The following is a 26,111-nucleotide window of genomic DNA, read 5'->3' as shown; positions in this document are numbered from 1 at the left end:
TAACAGCTTTGGGGTCTGAGTGGAATTGCTTCCGTCAAGTGAATCATTGACCAGTGTAGTAGCAATAAGATAAGTACCTAAATCCTGCAAATGTTTGGCTTATTATCAATGAAACTTTTTGTCTTGAATGTCATTTTGAATTTAACAGAAAATTTCAACAAAAAAACATTACCCAGTACGTTGAGAATCGTACATTGGCATTTATCCACTTTATTTGGGTACAGTACATTCATATTAAGACTTATGATCAAAATGAGACTGACTAATCTTCCCCTTCCTCACCCTTTATTTTATTTTTTTTTAAATTTCAGCCATGAAATATACATTTCCTGTACTTGATTAATGCTGTTTGGGGTCTTCGGGATGCCGGAGTCCATGTGACATATAGGTCAGGCCTATTCAACTGGGGGCCCGATGGCCAAAAGTGGCGCTCCTGTATTAATAGTCACTGAGAGAATATTATCTTGAAATGCATTACAGTAGTACATTTTAAGCTTTTTTGTAAACTGATTAAGATCATTTGAATAATATGGACGTTGTTTTGTATACTTTTCTCCTCTTTGTGTTACAAGTGTAGCTACACAGGTCCCCCATGCCGGTACTTGCCGGAGAATCTGCCCCAAAAGAATACGGTTCATTAGACCTGGTGTGTTTGCAATGCACGGAATGAGGCTGTGGGGGGCGCCCTTGCACCCCCCCCCGGGACACACCCGCAAAACGGTGTCGGGAATTCGGGTGGCTGTTGTCATGGAGGTGGAAGGAAATCCACCCCACACACCCGACACGACCTGCCGACGAGGTTCCAGTCCAGAGAGTAAAACAGTCATTTGTCGGTGTTTTCATCCTACGCGCCCTGGTTGTAGCGACGCACGACTCGCGAACGGTTCGTTTCTGGCGTCTGCAGTCGCGACTCTAGATTCACGACCGATTCGGTTACCGTGGGGGGGGGGGGGGGGGGGGGCGCGAGTCGTATCGAATATGACCGCTTGAAGCGCGGCGTGGCAGTGGGACGAATGCTTGTGAATCGCATTCACAGCTCGGAGCCAACTCACTCCCCGGGCTCGGGTGGGTCATTCGCAGAAAGTCCTCCCCTCGTTCGTTCCCAACCGAGTCATTGGCCCAAGGAGAACCGAACGACTCGTCTCCCACTGAGTGGCTCCGTCAAGAAGCCGAATCTCCGAAAAGGAGCCTTTCGTCGCTCCCGCGGGAGCCGGCGAAAGAGCTCCCCGGTGAGGCGCGGGCCACGCCCCCCTTCGAGCGGCGGACCGGACGAACCGGCTCAGGTGCGGGGAGGAACCCTGCGGCGTTTCTTATCTTTTCTCCTTTTTTCTTTTTTTTTTCCGTTTTGTGTGGGAAGGCTCTTGTTCCTCACGAAGGTCGACAAAAGCCCGTCGATCCCAGAGAGCGGCTCGCCGACGCAGTCCGTCAGCACCGGGACAACAACGCCTCGCGTCGAAACTTGCTGTTGATAAGTTCCAGCGGAAGCCGCCGGCGGGGAAACTTAACGACGTAAACAACGGCAGCCATGGTAAATACGAGGTCTCGATCCATTCAATTCCCCCGCGGTGTTGGCGAGGTTGAGATACCGTGATGTCATATGAGTATTAGTTATTTAGGGCTCGGCGATGTATCGACGTGATACCAATAGCGCGATACGAGTCCAGATATCGCATGCCAGTTTGATTATCGTGATATCGCGGTAGTTAAATGTTATAGTTCAGGCCGCATCACAGTGATTTTATATGTACACTCGTTACTCGATACAATTGTTATAATGTCGATGTTGTGACAATGAGACGCGATGTCGTCAGGGATCGTGTCAGGGTCATTGGTGTATTGAGGTATACTGCCATGTTTTAATAAACGTGTGTGAACTTCATAGACTGTTTTAGCTGCTAGCTGTTTAACCAATGATTGCCTGCCCGTGGTCATAATATCCACATGACTCGTGATTCTTGTTTCTCAAATAGTTCTTGTGCATAAATATGTTATGGTAGCGCCAATAGTTATCCTGTGTTATCCTATGTACTGATTTTATTTTATATGTATACAAACAAACTTGCAGGTTTATTGTTAATTTGACGTTTATTGTATATAGCCATTTTTTTTTGTTAGTATTTAAGTTGATTGTAAATTGCCATTTATTTGTATTTTAGTCTTAGTACTTTATAATAATAATAATGATAATAATATTTTTATTCCCCATTGTTTTGATGCTGGCTGCTGTAATACATTCCCAACAACACATTCCTTCTGGGGATGAATAAAGTATCTATCTAAGCTAGCATTTTGCTATATTAGTGTTGGATACCATAGGTATTTGAAGTATATTCAGCACATTGCTTGAAGATGGCGTGTTTCCTGACGAATCTGTGTATTTTGACAGGAGCGCTATGACCATCTGGATCTGGAGTGTGATGGAAGTGTGGTGGTGAGTGGCAGGGTTTTTCTCGTTACAGGACTATGGAAACAAGCTGTTGAAAAAAAATTAAAATAAGGTCATCCCATTTTTTAAGTGATATATGTCTGGTGAACAGTAATAAGCCAGCACCCATTTAAAATAGCACCCTACTAGTTAGAAAAGTAACAAGATGTTGTTTGATCCCGGTATCTAAAAACTAAAACTACGGGGCCTGATGTTTTAAGGAAGTTGTTTCATTTCGCAAGCGGCTTTATGTCATGAATTTACTTTACAATATAATATGTGAATGAATGTGGTTCTTTGTATGAACAAACATGTATTATGTTTGTTAATTCAAAGAATCACATTCAATTTGGTGTCTCTCCAACAAGGATTTGTGACGATAGCCGATGTTTTGTGTGTTTGAAACACTGGTTTATTTGGACAAATCCTGCTTTTTGTTTGTGTCCCGCTCATTAGTCTATTAGTCTAGACCCCCGATAGGAATGCTTTAGTCTTACCCGATACTACTGCGATAACCCTATCACTCAAATATGCTTAATTTCTCTCCACCATTCAATAATCCTCATCCAGGAAAAAGCAGCCATATTTGGTGGAATGTTCAAACGCTCGTCCAAGTCCACCAACCCCTCATTCGAAACGCAGGTACATTGGCATGGTAGTTTACCAACTTTTAATGGAATTCAGTACTTTTGGATGGATTTAACCAACGGATGTGACAGTATTCTGTAGATTTGATAATTTTTCATTACGATGCCATTTAAGAAGATATACTTATACAACTTATCATGTATAACCCTTCATCTCTATGGTATGAGTCAATTATGAAGTTATATACAGTACACCCTAATGTGACCTTTTCAGGACAACCTTTCCGCAAACAGTGAACTTTCAAACAGCAGTGACAGTCTTAATGAAAACAATGTAAAGGTAAGCATAAACTTTCACTTCTAATTTCAGTTTACTTTATTATTGTGTCATAAAACAACAGTGTTGATTCATGTTCTGTTGTCTGGACATTTGGTATGTGTCAGGAGAAAGGGGGCATGTTTAAAGGAATCCTGAAGAAGAGCACCAAGCCTATGACTCAAAAGGAAGAGACTTCTACTCAGGTCTGTCGCTGGGATGAGCTCCAGAGAAGAGTCCAAAGTGTTTTTTACTGTTTACTGTGTATCTATGAACTCTCAGTATGCCTTCTTACAGGCCACCCTCTCCGTGCAAAATAATAACCTGTCGGCCAGCAGCGACAGTCTAAACGACGGCAAAAACGCATCGAAGGTGAGCTTCTGTCCCCGACATCTTAATCCCCAGACTCCGGATATTCTCCACCTATCTGATTAGATGGCTAATTTGCTGTATTTTTAGGAGAAAACCGGCATAATGGGTGGGTTTTTAAGGCGATCGCCCAAGCCAGGTCACAGCTGTCCACCCTCACAGGTAAATCCGAATTGCCAAACCTCTCATATTGAACATTATTGCACAATATATGTGTTTTGCTTTTGAAGGAGGCTTGCGCTACTAGGCGGAAGACACCAACAGGTTACTGTGTATACAACCTTTAACGCCCGTTATAAATAACAGCCAACTAATGCTGTTTGCTGGAGGAATATTAAGCTTGTTATTATCATTCTTATCGTGTATGTGTTTTAGAATAATTTGTCCCTGGACGGTGATATGGCTGCCAGCAACGAGAGTCTATCCGAAAACAACAGCACCAAGGTGAGTGTAAATAGACACACATTCTCTGTGACATCTCCCTACTATTGCTGGATCATAGAATAAGTTTGGGTTCTTGTAATGTCATTCATCCCGTGTGTGTGTGTGTGTGTGTGTGTGTGTGTGTGTGTGTGTGTGTGTGTGTGTGTGTGTGTATGTGTGTGTGTGTGTGTGTGTGTGTGTGTGTGTGTGTGTGTGTGTGTGTGTGTGTGTGTGTGTGTGTGTGTGTGTGTGTGTAAACCTGCATGGTTCAGCTTATTGTGACTGGGTTGCCGGCCCTTTGTGGGGTGTCTGAACTGTAATCCAACACATTCAATAGCTGTCAATGTTTAAAACAATAGGAAGGGCTGAAATGCTCTGTTTGTTTCTTTTCGGGGATTTTGAATGCTGTAGTTGATCGCAATTTTAAACTGTTGTTTTGGGGGTTTTCTTTTTCCTTCCCAGGAGCAGGGCAGCAAGTTTGGGGCTATGTTCAAAAAGTCTAACTGGACGTTAGGAACTAGAATGCAGTCCCAGGTGAGATTTTCTGTCTTTGTTGGTGTTGTTAATTCCGCTTGCTTTCGGCCTTTTGCCGTGAGAAATGACTAGATCAAATCAATGTTAACCTAAACGCGTACGCTCCTCTCTCGAAGAATGATCAGTCTGCGCCCGGTGAACTATCCGGCAACACTGACAACCTTTCTGAGAGTACCGACACTAAGGTGAGGGTTTTCATTCTGGATTCCATATGGAGAGTTGCATTGAAACAACTGCCGTGTAGCGAACGACTGTTTCTTATTTCTCCCCACAGGAGAAAGGTGGAATATTTAGCGGAGTGTTCAAAAAGCCTAAAGGTCTGTGGACAAAGTCTCAGGTAAGGGGGTCGTGTCCATGTGGGCTAAATAAATAATGTTTTAATTTATGATGATGATGATTATTATTATTATTATTATTATTATTAATATTATAATTATTTTTATTAGGGGTCCAGTCCGCAGGGCTATTGTTATTGCTGGGATTATTACATTTTTCATCATCATCCGAAGTTATAAGTTCAAGCTCCATCTCTCGGAACTTATTCCCATCCAGCCATTTGCGACACATAGGCAGACAAATTGAGCCAATGCTGCGTTTAAAGGAAACTCGGACAACAGTGTCCTGTTCAGTGTTTTAAAAAAACGTCGAAAATTATAATCGGTCTGTGGAGGTGTGTTCTGGCGCAGGACCAGGGAATGAGGAAGAGGAAGCAGGTGGAGGTAAAACAGCGCCGGTTGGAGTGTATTTTGTTTGTTGAAATAAAAAGGTGGATTGTGGGCCAAAATTACAACTTAAATCCTTGCAGGCCTTCACTGCGGGGACAACTAAACCTATATTAGTTCTGGGTTCAGGACCGGGCAAATCAACGGAGGGACTCCGCTGATTCGTCCGATCCTAAACCCGGCAGCAGCTGAGTGGCCCCGGAATGGGAGCCTGCACTGCCTGTTTGCAATGGCTGCTTGACCACGCTCTCTTGGCCAGCCACACGGTCATAGAAGGCACCTTCATGCCGCAGGATGTTCTAAGAACCTTGGAGGAACCGACCCTTTCTTTTGTGTCCGCACTGCATGATCCAGGAATGATCATAATTGTAAAAACACGGTTCTTGAGGGATAATTAAACTGAACTACAGAAGAGGAACATTCAGTGATGTAAGTGCACGGTGATTGCTCCAGACATAGGTCCACGGTTATTGGTCAAACACATGAGCATCAGAAATAATATGTGAAGAAATTATGGAAACTTGAAAATTGTACCAGACATGACTAAACTGGACCCATGTATTGCTGCCTGCAGCTATATTTATTATTATTATTATTATTGTATTTTTAAATCTATCACTCAGTTTTGGTGCTTAATGTCTCAGGATGACTAACATTTTTAAAAGTAGATTCTATTGCGCTTTGCTCTGATAAATTTGGCGGCGGCTATGATTTCACTTTGTAATTTAGTTCTACAGTCCCTCGCTGTGTGTAACTTTTCACCGCTTTATCAATTTCCCTATCCTCACGTTGGCAGGAGGACCTGTCAACAGACACTGAACTATCTACCAGCAGTGACAACATCTCAGAGAAGACTTCAAAGGTAAACAAAGAAAAAATGGCAGATTATGGTGTTTGCTGCGGCTTTTGGTATTGTGTTCATGTAATGCATCTGCATTTCTTTTATGAAACTTGGGCAGAACTACTTTGTGCAAGCTGTTATCCCCTTACATTCTTGTGGAATTGTTGTCACCCTAAAATTACACCACTGCTTACCTTGTAAATTATTACAGTTTTAGTTATTTCAATTTCAATTTGATGCCATTTGAATATCCCGAACAGACATCATCAGCAGGGTCACACATTTATTTATAGCTGATGAATTGAATTGAAGCTCAGTTACTTTACGTGCAGACACTTTACATTTACAATTGATTTATTTAAACGCAGAAGTTGGGTTTTTTTTTAGTTTTTTTTTTAAGCACAATATAGTTACAACAAAATACACTAGACCCACAAACTATGTGAGATTAAAAGTCTATATGGTTCTGTTGGCCTGCTGGTGTTAGTGGGGAGGGGGGAGGGGGTTTGGGTGGGGTGTCGGTTTGTTGGCTTGTGGCCTGGCTCCGAGCCTGTGGTCCGTGCCTGGCACCCACAGCCCAGGTTCTGCGACTGCGTCTGCATCTTGTGCCTGCACATGGGGGTGGATTGTATATGGGGCCTCAGGGGTGCGGAGTCTCCTCGTGCTCCCTGGGACTGGTTTGTGCTCCTCGGGGCCGGGCGTGGGGGTTGCTCCACGGGCTTCTGGCTTCTCTGGGGACCCGGGGGTCTTCTGTGGCTGGAGGGCGGAGTGCTTGGGGCTTTCCTGCAGCTGTGGGGTGTCTGAGCGGCTGTGGAGCTCAGGGTGGCTCTGGGGCCCTTTCCGCTGATTGGAGGCACCACGGCATTGTGCCGACCTTATGCACCAGAACCAATTTGGATAAGTCCTGTACACTCACCGGTGGACACTTCTCTCTCTCTCTCTCTCTCTCTCTCTCTCTCTCTCTCTCTCTCTCTCTCTCTCTCTCTCTCTCTCTCTCTCTCTCTCTCTCTCTCTCTCTCTCTCTCTCTCTCTCTCTCTCTCTCTCTCTCTCTCTCTCTCTCTCTCTCTCTCTCTCTCTCTCTCTCTCTCTCTCTCTCTCTCTCTCACGCCACTGGCACCTGCTTTGAACGCACCCCAACACCCTCCTGGTTGCATCCTTCTCCTTTCCTCCCTAATTTACTGCAATAACTATGACAGGAAGCAATCCACATGTCCAATTGCTGTTACAGTTTTCCTGGACCTAATAAACTTTGTTTTTTCAATACATTCGTCCGATGTTTGGGTTTTTCCGTGAATGTGTTGTTTGGTTTTAAGTTTATTTGTCTCACCTGTGGTGATTCTCCCCCTCTTGGAGTAGTGATTAGTTGTTCATAGACCCAAACCTGGAAAAATAGTTAACCAGAGGGGGATTGGTGGTGGTTCCCTACAACAAAAAACTGTCCTCTTGTCATCCTACAGGTCGTCCACAGGACAGAGTTATTGCAGCAGTTCTTGATGATTAAAGAATTAATAAAGAGTTTCATTGCAGGTTGAGAAGTTGAACTCCACTTGCAGACTAACTCTGTCCTAGATGCAATGGATTACAAATACTCAATATGCTGACAGCACAGGTTAAAAATAAATAAATAAATATATAAAGTGTATATACAGTGGGGCAAAAAAGTATTTAGTCAGCCACCAATTGTGCAAGTTCTCCCACTTAAAAATTGATATTTTGGCCCATTCCTCCATGCAGATCTCCTCTAGAGCAATGATGTTTTGGGGCTGTCGCTGGGCAACACGGACTTTCAACTCCCTCAAAAGATTTTCTATGGGGTTGAGATCTGGAGACTGGCTAGGCCACTCCAGGACCTTGAAATGCTTCTTACGAAGCCACTCCTTCGTTTCCCGGGCGGTGTGTTTGGGATCATTGTCATGCTGAAAGACCCAGCCACGTTTCATCTTCAATGCCCTTGCTGATGGAAGGAGGTTTTCACTCAAAATCTCACGATACATGGCCCCATTCATTCTTTCCTTTACACGGATCAGTCGTCCTGGTCCCTTTGCAGAAAAACAGCCCCAAAGCATGATGTTTCCACCCCCATGCTTCACAGTAGGTATGGTGTTCTTTGGATGCAACTCAGCTTTCTTTCTCCTCCAAACACGACAAGTTGAGTTTTTACCAAAAAGTTCTATTTTGGTTTCATCTGACCATATGACATTCTCCCAATCCTCTTCTGGATCATCCAAATGCTCTCTAGCAAACTTCAGACATGTACTGGCTTAAGCAGGGGGACACGTCTGGCACTGCAGGATTTGAGTCCCTGGCGGCGTAGTGTGTTACTGATGGTAGCCTTTGTTACTTTGGTCCCAGCTCTCTGCAGGTCATTCACTAGGTCCCCCCGTGTGGTTCTGGGATGCTTGCTCACCGTTCTTGTGATCATTTTGACCCCACGGGGTGAGATCTTGCGTGGAGCCCAAGATCAAGGGAGATTATCAGTGTTTAGTGTCAGTATGTCTTCCATTTTCTATTAATTGCTCCCACAGTTGATTTCTTCACAACAAGCTGCTTACCTATTGCAGATTCAGTCTTCCCAGCCTGGTGCAGGTCTACAATTTTGTTTCTGGTGTCCTTTGACAGCTCTTTGGTCTTGGCCATAGTGGAGTTTGGAGTGCGACTGTTTGAGGTTGTGGACAGGTGTCCTTTATACTGATAATAAGTTCAAACAGGTGCCATTAATACAGGAAACGAGTGGAGGACAGAGGAGCCTCTTAAAGAAAAAGTTACAGGTCTGTGAAAGCCAGACATCTTGCTTGTTTGTAGGTGACCAAATACTTATTTTACCGAGGAATTTACCAATTAATTCATTAAAAATCCTACAATGTGATTTCCTGGATTATTTCCCCCCATTCAGTCTCTCATAGTCGAAGTGTACCTATGAAATTACAGGCCTTTCTCATCTTTTTAAGTGGGAGAACTTGCACAATTGGTGGCTGACTAAATACTTTTTTGCCCCACTGTACGTATGGTTTCCAGGGCTTATTACAATCACATTGACTTGCACTGAGTAAACCAAGGGAAGACGTAACTAGTCGTGTGAATTGTCATGCAGGGTGGAGAAAAGCTTTTGTCTTCAGAGAAACCTAAAGCAAAGCCGGTGGACATCTTCTAATGTGTCCAATTCATCTCAATCCGATCTTTTTATTTAAATTTTCTGAAATGTATTTTCCATCACAAATAGAATTATAGATGTCTGAAGTCTACCAAGTGTACAAAGTAAAGTATGCAAAGTTTGTCCTGTATTTCCCTACACTGTTCAGATGAATGTTATTTGTGCCAGCTTTTGAACTGAAAATGCTGACCAGTAGGGGTAGAGGATAGTTTGGTTTGACACATGCAGGTGTGTTTACATGCACTTGAATAACCCAATCACAATCAGTTAGAAGCAATATTCTGAATATTGCAACTGTCATGTAAACACCTTACCCGGATTATCTTAATCAAGTTAAATTTGAAAATAAGCACAAACTTTGATTTTTTTTTTTTTTTTTTTTAATCAAGCATTCCATTTATTGTGGCATGTAAACGCCGCAACCTGGAAATGATCGGTGTATTCAAACTCATATGTGCCACAAATCCCAGCGATTCCACCGCATACGTTTGACCCGGAAATAAGTTGTTTCGGCAGACACCATGGCAACTGCCGGTAAATACGCTCACTTTTGGTCAGAAAGTCAAAGTGTTTTTATGTTGAGTTTGATGAGGGAGCAAAATACAGTGAGATATTTGGATGGGCACAAGAACCGAAATGGGGACATATTCAAGAAAGTGTCCAAGAGGATTGCAGATGTAGGATTTTCCTGGACAGCAGAGAAAGTACTTCCCGTCACTAACCCGACTATGCCGCTTGTCATGTCAATTATGATTTTTTTTTAGCAATCCCATTATTCCATAATCCCCACCCCACCCCACCCCACCGTAATGGGGAAAATTCTGCATATTGTACTTGTCTTGTCTACTTTTTTAAAAATCTTTTTGATAAATTAACAATGCATTTAAATGTGAATACAGCTAATGCTCCTGTTAACACACAAATAAAACAAATATATAACAACAATGTTAATACTTCTCAATCAAGAAGTATTAAGACTGCTATTGTATATTTGTTTTGTATTAATGTTTACATTAAAGCTAGATTTCTAAGATATCTGATCTGATTTCTGAAATAATATAACCCTAAATGTGTGCACTCCCCTCTCGAAGGATGATCTGTCTGCACCCGCTGAACTGTCCGGCAGTACTGACAACCTTTCTGAGCGTACCAACACAAAGGTGAAGGTTTTATTAATATTAAAGAATAAATTCTTTATCGAGAATTGCATCAAAGCGACTGTCGTATAGAGAACGCCTGCTTCTTATTTCTCCCTGCAGGAGAAAGGAATGTTTAGCGGAGTGTTCAAGAAGCCTAAAGGTCTGTGGGCCAAGTCTCAGTCTCAGGTAAGGGTGTCATGTTCATGTGGGAAACAAAACTGTCATTCCCCATGCATTTTCTTCATTTATTATTATAATTATTAGGGGTCCAGCCAGATTTTTAACATTATTATTCTCCAATCGGTCGGTCGTGGGTGTGGGTGTGGGTGGTCTTGCCTGCCCAGTTCGTAGTGGTTTAATCAGAGGTTTAAAAATGTTCAGAATTGTAATTTTTGTCGAAGGTGCCGGGCAGCGGGGATAGAGGATGAGGCCTCCTGGAGCTGATGCAGCGGATCTTCCTCAGACACCAACCTAATCTCATACTAGCCCTCTCCGGCCCCTATCCCCATAAAAGGATAGCGATTAAAGAAAGAATCCGCGATTTGTGATGTCTGGTCTGACACAGATGGAGAGCGCCCCTCGCTTCGCTCCAGACTTCCCAACATATAATTACAGAGCGCAGATTTGGGAACTTTTCATACAACAATAATAATTATATTATATATTTAAACGTATATAATATATATTAATATATATTTTATATGATTTATTATTAGTGATGATTTTATTATTATTAGTTTACATAATTGGTTTATATATTGATTCAGTGTTTAACTTGAGAAGCCATGAGAATACACTTAAAACTGGAAATTGAGCATTATTATTATTATTATTATTATTATTAATAATAATACATATTTATTGTCATAATTATTGACATCGATCAATATAAGAATAAAAACAAACATAATAGATAACATTTTTGGCCACGTCGTCCAGCTCTAGGAGGAACCGTCCCTTTCTTTTGTGTTGATTTATGGAACCTCGGAAACCTGTAATACATACCTAACATGACTAAACTGGACCCCTTGTATTGCTACCTGCAGCTATATTTATTATTATTATTATTGTTATTATTATTATTATTATTATTATTATTATGTTTTATCTATCAGTCAGTTCTGTTGGCAAATGTCTCAAGATGACTCCAAAATGTAAAAGTAAATTGTGTTGTGCTTTGTTTTATAATTGTGGGGCTTATCTTTCATTTCACTTTGTAATTAAGTTTTACAGTTCCTTGATGTGTTTGTGTAACGGTCACCGCTTTGTCTATTCTCATTTCCCCTCGTTGGCAGGAGGACCTGTCGGCAGAGACAGAACTATCCACCAGCAGTGACAGCATCTCGGAGAAGACTTCAAAGGTGAAAAAGAAAAATCTCAATCTCAATGTTTCATTGAGAAACTGCATACAGGCTTCGGAACACAATATCTTTTTGAAAATAAATTTGTTGTGATTCTTGTAGCTGTTATCCCCTTATATTCTTGATTTTCCACCAGACAATCCCACCACTTATCAGATGTTTGCTTCATTGAACTTCATCCAACGAGACTCGGGCTAGAGAATGCTTAAGCCCAATTTTAGTCCTAATGGAGTATCCTTACTTCTAACCCTAACATAATTGTTCCGCAGGGAGGAGTGATGGGGAAGCTCTTTAAGAATCAGTTCCATGCTTCAGCTCAGGTAACTGTCCCACTCTTCTACCTGTTCTTCTAAACTTCAGACTTTGTGTGAAATATGCTTTTAAAATGCTTTGTGTTGATCAAGGAGAAGGCTGAGCGGCCAGCAGATTCGGAAGAAAAGCAGGTGGGCATCTTCTAATGGGTTCCATTCTACCGTCCAATCATCTAGATCCACCCTTTTTATTTAACCTTTCTGAAATAAATTTTCCATTAAAAAAAAAAAAAAAAAGTCCTATATAGGGGTTCTTTTAGTTTTGTGTTTATGTTTGTAAAGCGTGATTTCACCTCACAGGTGAAGGGCTCAGACTCTGAAGGCGAAGAGCTATTGAAGGAAAGTGAAGAGGGTCCTTCCAGCAACAAACAGGTTTGTAATGTATTTTGCTTGTTAATTAGTTTTTTCTTTTGTAAATTGATTGCAGTTATTGGGTGTAACTAAGGGAGGAAGGGAGATTTCCAATGTGTGTTCATCTTTAAAACGCTTTGTCTATATTTACAGAATAAACGGACTGGGGCCATGAGCAAGCTGAATCTGTTTGCAAATCTGTCTGCAAGCAAAGTAAGAAAGGACGAGCGCTGTTGGTATCATTTATCCAGTCAGCCTTTTATACAGAATGGAAGACCATCTGTTTTGTTTTTATATCTGGACTAATCAGAGTACTCGTTTCCTCTCCACAAGCAGAAAGAGTCGGATGAAGAGGAACCGTCAGCCAGTGGCGAGAAACCACCTGGCAACAAGCAGGTGTTGCTCTGATTCGAGAACATTCTAGTCTTGTACACTGAACATCTGTTTCTGTTCGTGTTTCATATCAAAAATGAGAACTTGTTCTTCATTATTAGACTTTATCAGCACATTACTTCTGAGATACGATTAATTAGCGTACTTTTTTTTTTTTTTTTTTTTCTCCATGTGTTTACTTTGATACTTGACTTTATCCACTGGGTTACTGAGCAAGGAACTGTGGGCAGACAAGGGCCTCCGTCTCAAGAGTCTCAATCGTAGTTGTCCAGGGTTTAAAGTGTCCCATTCCCCGCCCAAACCTTCCAAAAACCCTTGAGGAGTTGAATCTGCATCCTCCTCATCGGAAGCACTTACCATTGACCGTACTCTTAATTTCAGCGACCTGAAGGTGCCTGTAAAAAACTGCCATTATATTATTCTTCATGGCAGCCTATGAATGTGCAAGCAAGCCAATAGACTGCTTTGGTATAGATAACAGCAAAAAAAAAAAATCCTAAATTTGTCACGTTCAAACCGTCACAGTAAATCTCACACTGACTCCCACCTCCTTTTCGCAGAGCGTGATGGCTGGAGCCATGTCCAAGCTGAATCCATTCCGCAGTAAAGTAATGATGTCCAGTGCATTGCGGTGGTGGTTGTTCTGTTGGTGGTGGGGGCATTAGTGGGGTTTGCATTACAATAATGGCGATGGGGATGATACTGGTGGCATTGGTGGTGGTGATGATGATGATGATGATGATGATGATGAAGACATGTTTATTACTGTCATGGGTGATCATGATGTCGTTCGAGTGTCACTGTGATTCCATCGTTGGCATGACATGTAATGTTGCTCAGTAACGTTTGTGTCAGCTAAGTAAGTCAAGCAGGTCTTCTATTACTGAAAGGGGTTATTTTGCGATAATGACCTGCTGGCTGCACGTTATTGGCTTATTCCACGGCTACTTACAAAATGAAAGGATACATTGAGAAACAGTATTGATTTGAACTGAGTTTATAACTAGAATCCCTGCAAAGCTTCCCCTTCTTCTAAAAATTGTCCTCAACAACTTGGAGAACTATTCACCCGACAAAAAGGAAACTTCACCCTACATATCCCTGACTAACCTATGTATTTATTAATGTGAAATTGTTCATATCGGCATTCATCTCTTCAAGTCTCCCATTGTAGTTTCTATGTAGGATCACCGCTAGCTAGTGTTAGGGTTAGCATGCAGGTGGCGTGAAATGAGGGATTGTGATTCTTAATAGTCCACGGTCAGTATTTAGAAATAATTGACTGCTGCAACTATTGACCAGTCAGACTCGACTATTTCTCAGAGCCATATTATTACACTCGGTAACGTTCCATTGGCTAACAGTTTGTAACATTTGTGCTCGAGCAGAAAAATGCAGAAGAGATGGAGGCCGCCAAGGAAATAGAAAACCAAGTGGAAGAGAAACTGAAAAAGGTCAGTGTATTTTTATTTCAGTGTCATCGGTGACCACACACACACACACACACACACACACACACACACACACACACACACACACACTCAGCAGGCACACCTCTTTCAAAAATCCCCCCTCCCCAGTTCCCTCCTGCTACGGCTCAGCAATTGTTGATAAAACCTCCTTGCCCATCGGAGGCAGGCTGCACTACACTGAACTCTGCACCTGTCCTATCTCGCTAGGTCAAGAGCCGTCCAATCCAGCGGGAAGGGAGAGACGAAGCCGGAATGCCGACGCTCCCCTCAAGACCGGCAGAGGAGGTAGGCTCGCTCATATGCACAACCACGTTTCAGCTTCAAGCGGCTGTTCTGACTTCTGCAAATTTGTCACTAGCAGAATAACAAAAACATGATCCCCAGAGAGAGAGAAACTCCCCCCGTTCCCACCCGACCCACAGAGGAGGTAAAGAAAGCTCTTTCTGGTCGAGTTGTCACGACCGGCCTGGACTCATCTGGAATCCATTTGAGATATTGCCCTTGAGGATAACTGCTGATGCCCTGCTTTGATTTCAGGAGATGAGCAGAGTCGCGAGACGCGGTCCGCAAAAACAGAAGAAGGACAACCGGGTAAGCACGCACGCACGCACGCACACACACTGACTTTCACAAACCCTAGAATATAAAAGGATATTCTTACCATGAGTTTTTATTTCTGCTTTTGCCCCAGTCGGAGGATGAGGCTGTGAATGCGGGCGATTCCCTCCTGACTGAGGCCAAACAGGAAGCTGGGGTTAACCTCGCAGAGAATAAAGCCGTGAGTCCACTGTGCCTCTTTTTTTTTTTTTTTGCCCCAGACAACAAACAGCCATTGACAGGAGAGCAAGCGTAACTGGTGCGGCTGGCAGATGAGGTTAATAGGAGATGTGGAACAGTGTCCAGATTGTTGTGGCGTGGTTAAAGCAAGCAATGAGGTCAGATGAGTCTGATTGTCATCGCAGTTCCTGCTTTCCTCGCTCCCTGTGCCTCGCAAAACATCCCAGCCTTACTTCCTACAGCCTTACTTCCTACAGCCTACTTCCTGTAGTACCTCAAAGTTGTTTTCAGTTGGCTTATAGAACTATTGTCACTATAAATTAAAAAGGGTTGGATCAGGTATCAAATCAACTTGTTTTGTTTTTGTGCGCCCCTATGCCTTTAAGGATTAGGCTTTTCATGGCGGCAGCTTGTGCTAAATTCTTATTAACCGCTAGTCCTAATGGAATTGCTTCATCCCAGCAATTGATTATGATGTCACTTTTCATCCCAAGGTGAAAAAACCCAAGCGGCATAATCCGTTCATGCCGCGTGCCACGGACAAGGTGGGTTTTGCACTCATCTTCACACCGTTTACCCGTATCAGTTCCTCTCTGATATATATATATATAGTACTTATGCCCATTGTGTATTACATCTAACCTATTGCCAACCTCATTTCAGTCGGGGTACAAATGTGTCTGCTTTACATACTAATAAGAAATGTGTGCAACCATTGCAAAATGCAGCTCCAACAGCCAAACAATGATAGTACTCTATGCAGGTGAGCATTACTTTAAATTTGTCCATCACCTTTATCAGACGGCTTCTGATGACGAAGGCCTAAGAGAAGAAGAGAAGAATGAGGGTGAAGCGGAGAAGAACAAAGGGGAGGAGGTCGAGAGATTAAACCATCCATTCGAGTTCCCGTGTGCATTTCAAGTACCACTAAATCGAAATTTGAAAACAAAAGTGCTCGTCCATATGTTAACACATTTAAATTGTGCTGTTTTCAGACCAGCATCGGAAGGCCAAAGAAACGCAATCCCTTCATGCCTCATGTCAAGGTACAACCTTAAACATGTGACATGTGCAAGTGATGTCACATTTTAAATGTCATTTTTTAATATGCTATTGGGGTGTGTGTGTGTGTGTGTGTGTGTGTGTGTGTGTGTGTGTGTGTGTGTGTGTGTGTGTGTGTGTGTGTGTGTGTGTGTGTGTGTGTGTGTGTGTGTGTGTGTGTGTGTGTGTGTGTGTGTGTGTGTGTGTGTGTTAGATTCGAACAGGACAAAGGAACACACCAGATGAAGCTCCCAGCAACAATACAACAGAGGTATGTGTAATTGGCTCCAACAAAAACAAACCTTCATGGGAACAGATGAAGTACACAGAATAATTGAGACAAATACTAGAATAACTTGGATTTAGGTATTGTAAAGTGTCCAAATACTTTGTTTGAAAGGCTGCCTTGTCTTAAGTCCTTCGTGTAGGACTGAAAACAAACTTGTTCCTGCTGCAGCTCAGAGATTGCCTCTTGGGTGTTTCACTGGTTCCCTATAGGGACAATTATGTCCAGCATGTGATTTTTCATCTTTTGTTTGTTTTCTTTGTCGTTGCCTTCATTTTTCCTGCTCATCCACCCTCCACTCACCTCCCACACAGTGCACTACTGCATATTATTGACACATGTCCCAGGGCGCTACGGACAACATGAGATTAGGTTGCAATGTGCCCAGACTTGTTTCTGTTCCTCCTTCCTCACTTGCCTTTGAAATGGTGGCCCTTCCACTCCTGCAAATAAATACCTACGTGAACAAAATCTGAAAAGTGATGTAGCCCATTGAGAAACCGTAATATAATTTCCGTTTTATTTTTGGGCCTGACGTGAAAAGTAAAATAATCTCTATCTCTATGAGAGATGCATTTCAACTGAGACAAATAAAGCAGCATTTCAATTCACACTAATACAATTATTATATATTTTTTAGAAAATTATATTTTCTATATTGTCTTTGTCCTCAGAATGAAGGTGGCAGTAGGTCTTTGTTTGACCAGCTGGAGGACCTCCGTATCGAACCGACAGAACCCGATGACGATCAGGTTTGTTTCTGATGCAAAATTTTTGCTGTGAACGAAGACTCTTATTGTATGGCTCTTGGATTACAATGTCCTCTATTTATTAGTGCGGAGCATTCCACATTTCTTTTAAGTAGTTATCGATACTAGTTTATGAAACGTTTTTTTGCTGTACGTGATGGCCCCAACCTGCTGCAAAGCCCAAGTCAACCATGCTGGTCTCTTTTAGGATATGGATGGTCTCATGGACTGGTGGAACACTGTGGAGCGTAAGTAATCAGAATGTACAGATTTTCTTCAAAAGATTTGTTTTGTGTTGACCAGAACATAAAGGGTTCTTTCCTATTGTATACAGGAATTTCAGGGCCCCAACTCTTGCAGAGCCTTAACCTCGTCCTCACATTGTAAAGTCTCATCTTGAGCGAGATGATTAGCCTTTATGGGGGGGGGGGGATCAGTCATTGATTCTTGTACTTCTTCTTTGTGTTGACTCAGAATGGGAGGATATGCCCCAAGATGATGACATGACAGAAAAAGAAGAAGCAAAGTAAGAAATAGTTATTGTACTCTCTTTTATGTGTATGAATGCATGTCTTTATAAATCTCAAGAAACAGTGGTGCTGGTGATTGTATACCTTCACCACTGAGTTTCCTTTTCCCAGGGCGTTTGCTATGACAGCGGAGAAGGTCCAGAAGGCCATCCGGGTCTTCAACAAGCTATTTACGGAGCGCGCCGAGAGCCTATGGCAGCATGTCATCAATCTGAACGCCATCGCCGACGGCCTGGACCGCTTCAACAAGAAAACCAAGATTGCCCAGATCACCGGCGGCTCCACCAGCGCCATCGGCGGCGTGGCCACAATCGCTGGCCTGGCCCTGGCGCCGGTGACCTTTGGAACATCCCTGATCGTCACGGCCGTAGGGCTCGGCGTGGCCACCGCCGGAGGTCTCACCTCAGCTGGCGCCGGCATCTCCAACCAGGTCAACAACTCGATGGACCGCAAGAAGGTGGAGAAGATCGTGGAGGACTACCAGGAGAAGATGGCCGACATCAACAAGTGTATGACGTTCATCAAGCAGGGAATCGAGAACCTGCGCAGGTTTGACCTGATCAAGATGAACAAGCACGCGTACAACAGGGACTTTCCTGCGCTTAACAACATCTACGAGGACGGCGCCATGGCGGGCAAGGCCATCCTCATCAACGCCAACGAGATCATGCGGGTGGTGCAGATCGCCAATGTGGCGGGCAGCACGGCGGCCAGGGCGGTGCAGATCGCCAGCATGGCCACGGGGGTCCTCACGGGACTCTTCGTAGGTATGGACATCTACTTCGTGGCCAAAGACTCCAAAGAACTCAAGAAGGGAGCCAAGTCAGAATTTGCCGGCAAGATCAGGGAGGTGGCCAACCAGCTGCACGAGGGTCTGGTGGAGCTCAACGGCATACGACAGGAGCTGCAATCCACCGAGTCCTCCGAGGATGCTGCAGTGACTTCAGAGAGCGAGGTCGAGAAGAAGGCTAAGGAGGAGAAACCGGACAGTTCGGATGAAGACGAAATCGACCGCATCAAAAAAGCCATCAAAAAGGATTACGAGAACCGAGAGTACGTTTGAACACAGCTTCCTGGTTAGCAAAGTCCCGAAAAAGTCCCTATTATAGATTTATATTAACGTTATACATCAACGCTATCAAGTTTTAAAGCGGGGGGGTTTCAGTTTCAGGATTTTCTGATTTTACCTCACAAATGATCATGCCCCCTCTGCAGGTATTAGAGAAGGTACAACACATTTAGAAAAAATAAAATAAAATAAAAGATTTCATGAAAATCTCAGGGCACGGGAAACCAAGGTCCAAAATACCTAGACCCTACCCCCCAAAGGTTCTCAGGGGCCCAGGGGGAGATGGCTAAACCGGTCAAAAGATAACATCAACAAATATGAGAACAAACCATGATTTCAAACCATGTACGCAATTTCTGAAGGAAAGAAGAGTCGCGAATTACATTAAAAAAATTTTACTTTATACAGTCTTGAGCAGCTCAAACTAAACCCGCCCCAACTAAAAGTTATTTGAATGCCAAGATGTGTAAATGTTCTCACTTTGCTTTTTCATTTTACGTGAAACCTAATTGTGTGTGTGCGCGTGTGTGCGTGTGCGTGTGCGTGTGTGTGCGCGTGTGTATGCGTGTGCGCACTTCCTTTTAAAAATTCAATAAAAATAATTAATATAACTAAATAAGCTTAACTATATGGAAAGCATTTGTGAATTTATGACCTAAGGGCCTTATATTTCTGCGGTATTCGGTATATATTTGGAGTGTGCCAATGTCTAAGACCGACATGATCATGTTTTTTAAATAGAGATACTAAACTTGAGCAAATAAGCCTATTTTGATATTTAGATTCAAAATATTAATTATATTTCTCTATAATTGAAGGATTTCCATTTTCACTGTATGCTGCTTGGGCGTTTGCAAACACAATTAGCAGTTTTATTTAATATGGATTTGGTTTTGGTGTGTAATGATTCTGTGTAGCATTTAGGAATACTGCCTTTATTCTTTATAATGCCTTAGAATGACGTCAAAATGAATGCACCTTCAGAGTTGGTCTATTTTTTTAACTCCCGTTTTGTGGGTTTCAAAGCTGCTATGCAAATCAATCCTTGGTGTCTGGTCAAAAGGTTGGTTTTCAAAGTGTGATACGATGTTGTTGTTTTAAGATGTAGAAAATGATTAAGAATTAACATTCAAAGACAGATTGTATAATGCTGTAACAACATGGGACAGTAAACTGGATTTCCATACGACATTGATCAGCATTTTTAAAGAAAAGGGTGCTGGAATAATGCCCTTGATAGTTTATCCGTGTTCTATTTAATGAATGTATGTAACATAATAAACTATACACTTTTAAAAAAACATTTTGAGCGTGGATCACACTAATACACTATGTTGAACACTACATACAATGACCTACCTCCATTGTTAGCATCCCTCATGAGTTTTTGTTTATCTATATTTGTTAAATAAATAGCCCAGATTAGTTTGTTTTTCATGATGTCCTTCGACCTTGTTTGCTTTTTCGAGGAGTTGGGCATTCGCTGCATATAAGTTGATTTTAGCCAAACTATACATTCACCACAAGTCACATTCATTATCTATATAAACTCAAACTAAAATTGATGCTATTTTATTGGGCTAATTAATTCTACTGCTTTTAGAACGTTATTTGATCCACACCCTAATGCTCAATATCGGAAAATAAAGGCCCAAGACACCGTGAGTATGAGTGATGGGTCTGTCTCTAGATCTAAGGCTTTAGTTAATCTGACTTCATTTGAATGGCTTTGTTTGATAATTTCGCGAATTGATATAAAAGCCCCACCCATTTTTAAAGTAACGAATATTACTGGAGATTGAAGGTCAATTGGCCATATGTTTTCAAAGTAAGTTATTCTCATAAATGGCATAGGCTGCTATAGGTGCTATAACTATTCTCGAGCTATCTAAATCACACTTGAGTAGTCCTATCAGATTCTATCAGTATTTTACTTCGCAATCAAGTATCATCGCATTCTCTGTGTTTGCATATTTATCAAAAGGGCTGATTTGGAAAAAAGGTAGATGACCATCGGTGAAGTTTCCTGTCTTATGGCAAGAGAGCTGTACAGCTGAACAAGTCTGCACTGGTCCAGTTTTCCACTGTTTTGAGTGCGTGCGCCTATGGAATTAGAGGTTGAGGTCGGTTGAGTATTTCCGCAGTATTACTAAAACCAACACAGCTTCTATACGCCCAAATATCTCACATCACCCCCCCCCCCCCGACTGTTTTTATTTATTATTATTATTATGATGATGATTATTATTATCATCATCATAATTATTATGTTTTTTAATAGTTGTATTTATTTATAATTGTTTTTGCTTAGACCCAGAGGCCTAGGATTTTTTTGTGACAATGCATTCAATTCAAAAACGCTTGTATCTCCGGATTCGATCAAGCTATATTCTGTTGCGTGGATAGGATCAAGGGAAGTCATCGTCTATTTTGGGAAACATCCTCCTTAGGCAACCTGGGGGCCTCCTGTCCCAGCCCGGGGAGGGCACACACCGCCCATTGTTGGTGACGCCAGTGAAACTGGATTTTAGTGAGTCAGTCACACGAGTCATATTCAGGTAAAAAAAAAAAAAAAAAAAGAAAATCGAGCCAGGTTTACTGACAGGTAGAGCCAAACTAGCCCCGCCCATTCCCCAGGTGAGTGAGGAAGACAAAGGGCTGCGTTGGTGTCAAACATCTTCTCCGATCACTGGGACCAGGTAAAAAGCCGTCGGCGTTAGTTTTGTAATCATTGGTGGGGATACAGTTCTTCGACTCACATCATATGCCTATATTTCATCACGTCACACGGTAGCAGCTTCTCAACTGTTTGTTTGTTCCATTGACGCGAGACTCGCGAACGATTCCTTTGTCCTGAACGAATCATTTAAACGATTCAGGCTTAGGGAGTCACTCCGGCGCAGAAGTTGACGCGAACTGAAAAGAATTACCGAGGACTACATTAAAGTCCGAGGCAAAAGTTAACATACTCTGTGTTGAATGTGACCGATTTACAACTGATTTTTATTTTTTAATTTTTTTGTGATTCACACTTATCACAGTAATTTCTCTGCCACAATGAATATTTTGGAGATAATTATGCCAAACGTTTTTTTTTTTTTTTTTTTTTTTTTTTTTATGGGATCCCCAATGTATTCTTCTGCTTCAATAAATAACTTCGACAGAATTCAATTATTCTTGTGGGAATTCCATTTTACAACCGACTCCTCCGACTCTCGTCCATCGTCCATCGGAAGTCCTCGCTGGCTCACCCGTGCGTCACACCAGCTTCCGCCAAAGAGTCGGAAAGCCGAGCGACTCTTTCACCGAGTGACTCGTCGGGAACCGCGTCTCGGAAACAGAGTCGAGCCTGTCGGTCGCGATCGCGGTCTGGCTGGGGTTGGCTCGGCTCGGGAGCCCTGTACAGATGTGAGGCGGGCGGTGCCGGTGTGTGGGGGCAGAAAGTGCCGGGAGTGTCTTGACGAACACAGGACCGCGTGTCATTGTTCTATTTATTTATTGATTGATTTATTCGGACATAGAAACCAAGCTCGATGCACGTTAAAACAGGATTAAATCGCCTCCAAGGTGACAGGCAAGTCGCCAGTGCGGTCTGTTGGCCTCGGTGTGCGTACATTTCAGCCCGTATTCTTTATTTGAGGCTACAACAATTGTAATTCCTCTTTATGGCACTTCTCTATGTGGAGTTAAGAGCGTTTCCTAAAGTCGAGGACCCTACAGGTAGCCTTCTAACGGGAATTAGGATACGTTAGTAATATACTTTATTAATGAGTTGCATGAAATGAACCAAATGAATCAAAAGTACTTTATAATGTCCAACACGTCCTGTTCAAGGACTGTTATGGAAAACCTTTCTAGTTCAGGGAAGTTGGATTATGCTGTCGGTACTCCCTACTCTGCGCATGCGCACTGGTCTATGAAGCGTCGCATGTGTTTTGCTTTGGAGCGGTGTGTTTTAATCGTCTTGCTCAAGAACACATTGATTAAAAAAAAAAAAAAAAAAATCGAACCGTCGATACTCCTCTCTATTTCTTGCCAGCTTAACTTACCCATAATAATTAATTAATTGTATTATTTGGTTCTGTCCTAAATAATAACTGTAACTGTGTTTGTTTATGCTTTTTAGGGGGAGATGGAGCAGTGTATGAGAAAACCAGACGTCAAAAAGACTCCGAAATCGGTGACAGGACTTCCAAATTACACAGCAAATATTTAGCTTTATCTGTTGTCAACCAAAAAAAAAAAAACCACTAATCATATCTGTATTCACAGTACGACTGAATTATTCTTACTAATAAAATATCAATTTCTGTTGCATGATCTCTATCCTCTCTAAGATTCTACCAAAGCCAGGATATGAGGTAATCTCATAATTCCCCATTTTATCATTTGGTCCACTTCCATATAATGATATTTCCTTTGACGTATAATGTATAACAGTTAATTGTGTTATGATATTTAATTTGGATATAGATAAAAAAACATCAGCACAATGTAGCTAAGGGATAACCCGTAAACATCTCAATATGTTATTTTTTACCTGCTCACTCCCCTGGAATTAACAAAGTGTTCTTATCTGATCTTATCGCTTATCTTATTTATACACACACACACACACACCCATGTATGTGTAAATATAAAATACAGGTCAATGGAGATCCCACCGAGACGCAAGAGACACAACGACCTGCAGTGACCCCACGCTCTAAAAATGCTGTAAGTGTTTCCTTTCTCTTTTATTTGTTCTATTTTTAACCTTAATGAGCTCGAACACTGGCCAATCACAAATTATTTCATGGTTCCTACCAGGTCCTTTATGTGCTTGAAGTGCTTGAAGTGCTTGAATTTCATCCTCAGAAATTGAAGTACTAGAATACTTTGAAAATAGCCCCCTTTGTGCTGAAGTGCTTGAAAAGTCCTTTCGGGGAAAAAAAAGCTAAATTTAATCCAGCATGGTTGGAAATAGACACTTATAATAGTAGATGACAATGAGATAAATAATAAAGATATACACATTTAAATAATAGACAATGAGACTAAGATTATATAAAAATTATATTAATAAAGATCACATTGAAAATTGATTATATTTGTTTGGTGTGAAGTCCTTGAAAATAAAAGAAATAGTGCTTCAAGTCCTTGAAAGTCCCTGAATTTCATTTTGTAATGCCAGAAAGAACCCTGTTCTTTCATCCTCTCCCTTATCTTCCTCCCCATTCCCTGTGTCACACGTTTTTTTCACTATTCACTTATTTCAGTAGTTTACAAAATATATTTATTTTGTATAGAGGTGCTGATGAGAGTGGAGCAGGGGGACGAAGGTCACTGCAGATCTTTGAGGCATTGATCATGGATCAGTTGTTGTTGGCTTTCATTTACTAACCAGGAGCTGAGTAGGACGCAACAGATCATCAAGATGATGGAAATGGCAGGGAATGAGGTGCAGTATGGTTATAATTTTTTACTATTATTTATTATAGGCGTTGTTAAAGTGCAAGCGGCATGACCTAATAATACTATAGTTATTGCTGGGATTTTTTTATTTTTAATCTGCTCAGCGTTTCTCGGGCTAAAAGTATCTGGAACATGACACTCGCAGTAGGCACAGACATGGTTGACGTGTCAGACGTCTTGTCATTTGAGTTTGATCAGTATCTATCTATATTTGGAGCAGAAATTAGTGAAAAAATGGTCGTAATTTTATCAGAAGTAGAAAAACGTCGAGACAATTTGATTTCAGGACCGGGACGCTTTGTGACATCATCATTCAAAGTTGTATAAGTCCAAGCTTCGTCTCTCGGAACTCATTCACATCCAGCCACTTGCACCCTGGGGACCACATAGCGTTCACAGACAACCGCGTAGACGGACAACCCGAGCCGACGCTGCGCTTTCAGTAACACTGTAACTTTTTTAGCTTCAAATAACAGCTTCAAAACCATTTTGATGCTACACTGATTTGTAATATGGAGGATGGCACCTCTTTCACCCCCCCCCCGAACGCATGTTCTTGCACGACTGTATGTTACTTCTGTGTTCGGTTACGAAACTGTGGGAAAAGTGCATTATGTTTACGCCATGACGTCACTTGCTTGATGTTTGGCTCCGGTAATTACTGTTTTTTTGCCTGGTAAAATGTATATGAAAAAAAAAAAAGTTTTTTTAATTATAAATTTGCCGGTTAAAGTGTCCAGTAATAATGCTCGTACAAAACGTAGCTGCTCCACCTCCCCGACGACGTGAATGAGACGGGCCAGCGGTGCGGCCAGCAGCCGCACATCAACAGGCTTTATATCACTCTCTGGTTTGCAAGCCAATCTGCCAGGCCAAGCACATCTGGTACTGACACTGGTAGCAGGGGGCACTGTCCTTCCACACGGGCTCTGGTGTGCTGTAATCTAGGTGTATATTATGTCTGCGTTTGTAACATAGACTGTTATTGAAACACTACCCATAAGATTCAAATTTGTCCGGTAAAATAAATAATTTTCAGACACCGGACCGAGTTACATGACCGTGGTGTAAATGTGCAATTGCACTCAAACTGTAGGGGTGCCTTCCCAAATCCCAAAAGTTACATAGTACTGCTCTAATGGAAACACCGAAAACTGTAACTCAGCCTGCGTTTCACAAAACCCCGAAAACTATAATCGGTCACAGAAGGCATTTTCGCACCGCAGGAAGATCTAAGAACCCTTCAAGGAACAGTCTCTTTCTTTTGTGTCCGCACTACATGATCCAGGAACGATCGTAATAGTTAAAACACCATTCTTGAGGGACATTTTAACTAAACAACACAAGTGGAACATTCAGTGACCCCAGTGCAATACTATCTGTGTTACGGAACCTCGGAAACATCTGTCTCTCGATCAATCTATTGAGTGCTCACAGTAGCTAGCACAAGCTCTCAGTGGTATGGTATCATATCGTAATATACAGTTTTGCTGTCAAAACGAATGATGACATGATATTGCTTCAAATGTCTCGCTATATGTACTTATTTTTACTATATCTCAGAAATTAAAGTTTGTTTGTATTGCCCTTGCGTTGCCCTCACCAGGGCAACGACAACCTGATGCAGGGGGAGAGCAAAGGGAAAGCGGTCAGACCCAGGGTGGTGCCTCCGAGGCCTGCAGAGAGGGTACAGTAGAATCAAAACACTCAAGGGGAAGTTTTTTTCAAACAAATGTTGGCTCTTTTGGTTAGCTGTAAAAAGTTACCCTAGTTTATTTCTCTAATCCCATGATCTAATTTTTTCCTTTT

The 26,111-nt window shown here is 42.0% G+C and overlaps 2 protein-coding genes across 7 annotated transcripts in view; both read left to right on the top strand.

Annotated features, from left to right (window-relative positions):
- Positions 1-1,140: 1,140 nt before the first annotated feature.
- Positions 1,141-20,116, top strand: apol1 (apolipoprotein L, 1). 6 transcript variants are annotated; one of them, XM_080011041.1, is made up of 34 exons: positions 1,141-1,528; positions 2,387-2,431; positions 2,996-3,067; positions 3,287-3,352; positions 3,457-3,534; positions 3,626-3,700; positions 3,788-3,859; positions 4,073-4,141; positions 4,583-4,654; positions 4,771-4,839; positions 4,929-4,991; positions 6,173-6,238; positions 10,461-10,529; positions 10,629-10,694; positions 11,804-11,869; positions 12,139-12,189; positions 12,277-12,312; positions 12,481-12,552; positions 12,685-12,744; positions 12,865-12,927; positions 13,485-13,532; positions 14,313-14,378; positions 14,604-14,681; positions 14,755-14,823; positions 14,934-14,987; positions 15,088-15,174; positions 15,668-15,718; positions 15,975-16,049; positions 16,169-16,219; positions 16,429-16,485; positions 17,175-17,252; positions 17,458-17,497; positions 17,724-17,775; positions 17,891-20,116. In XM_080011041.1, the coding sequence occupies exons 1-34, from the start codon at positions 1,526-1,528 to the stop codon at positions 18,840-18,842; spliced, it is 2,991 nt and encodes a 996-aa protein (XP_079867167.1). In that variant the 5' UTR covers positions 1,141-1,525; the 3' UTR covers positions 18,843-20,116. The 6 variants fall into 6 exon arrangements, with proteins under 6 accessions (XP_079867167.1, XP_079867168.1, XP_079867166.1 ...); XM_080011042.1 differs by having other exon boundaries at positions 12,274-12,312; positions 12,868-12,927; XM_080011040.1 differs by having other exon boundaries at positions 12,274-12,312; positions 14,758-14,823.
- Positions 20,117-21,509: 1,393 nt separating this feature from the next.
- LOC307238416 (uncharacterized protein) overlaps positions 21,510-26,111 on the top strand; it is a 36,465-nt gene continuing 31,863 nt past the window's right edge. The window contains exons 1-6 of the mRNA XM_080011383.1: positions 21,510-21,547; positions 22,975-23,028; positions 23,186-23,209; positions 23,496-23,564; positions 24,235-24,288; positions 25,909-25,989. Coding sequence (XP_079867509.1) covers positions 22,981-23,028; positions 23,186-23,209; positions 23,496-23,564; positions 24,235-24,288; positions 25,909-25,989 — 276 coding nt within the window. The 5' untranslated portion in view covers positions 21,510-21,547; positions 22,975-22,980. The remainder of the gene's footprint in view (positions 21,548-22,974; positions 23,029-23,185; positions 23,210-23,495; positions 23,565-24,234; positions 24,289-25,908; positions 25,990-26,111) is intronic.

This window comes from Zeus faber (assembly GCF_960531495.2).
Source record: "Zeus faber genome assembly, chromosome: 12".
In the NCBI taxonomy this organism is placed as follows: Eukaryota; Metazoa; Chordata; class Actinopteri; order Zeiformes; family Zeidae; genus Zeus; species Zeus faber.
This window is presented reverse-complemented; position numbering and strand designations above follow the sequence as displayed.

What these genes read in the sequence shown, in the direction of transcription:
- apol1 (XM_080011039.1), top strand. An exon ending in CTGAGAGTACCGACACTAAG is followed by an intron (nt 4,840 to 4,928) that starts GTGAGGGTTTTC and finishes TTCTCCCCACAG; the next exon opens with GAGAAAGGTGGAATATTTAG. An exon ending in CAAATCTGTCTGCAAGCAAA is followed by an intron (nt 12,745 to 12,864) that starts GTAAGAAAGGAC and finishes CCTCTCCACAAG; the next exon opens with CAGAAAGAGTCGGATGAAGA.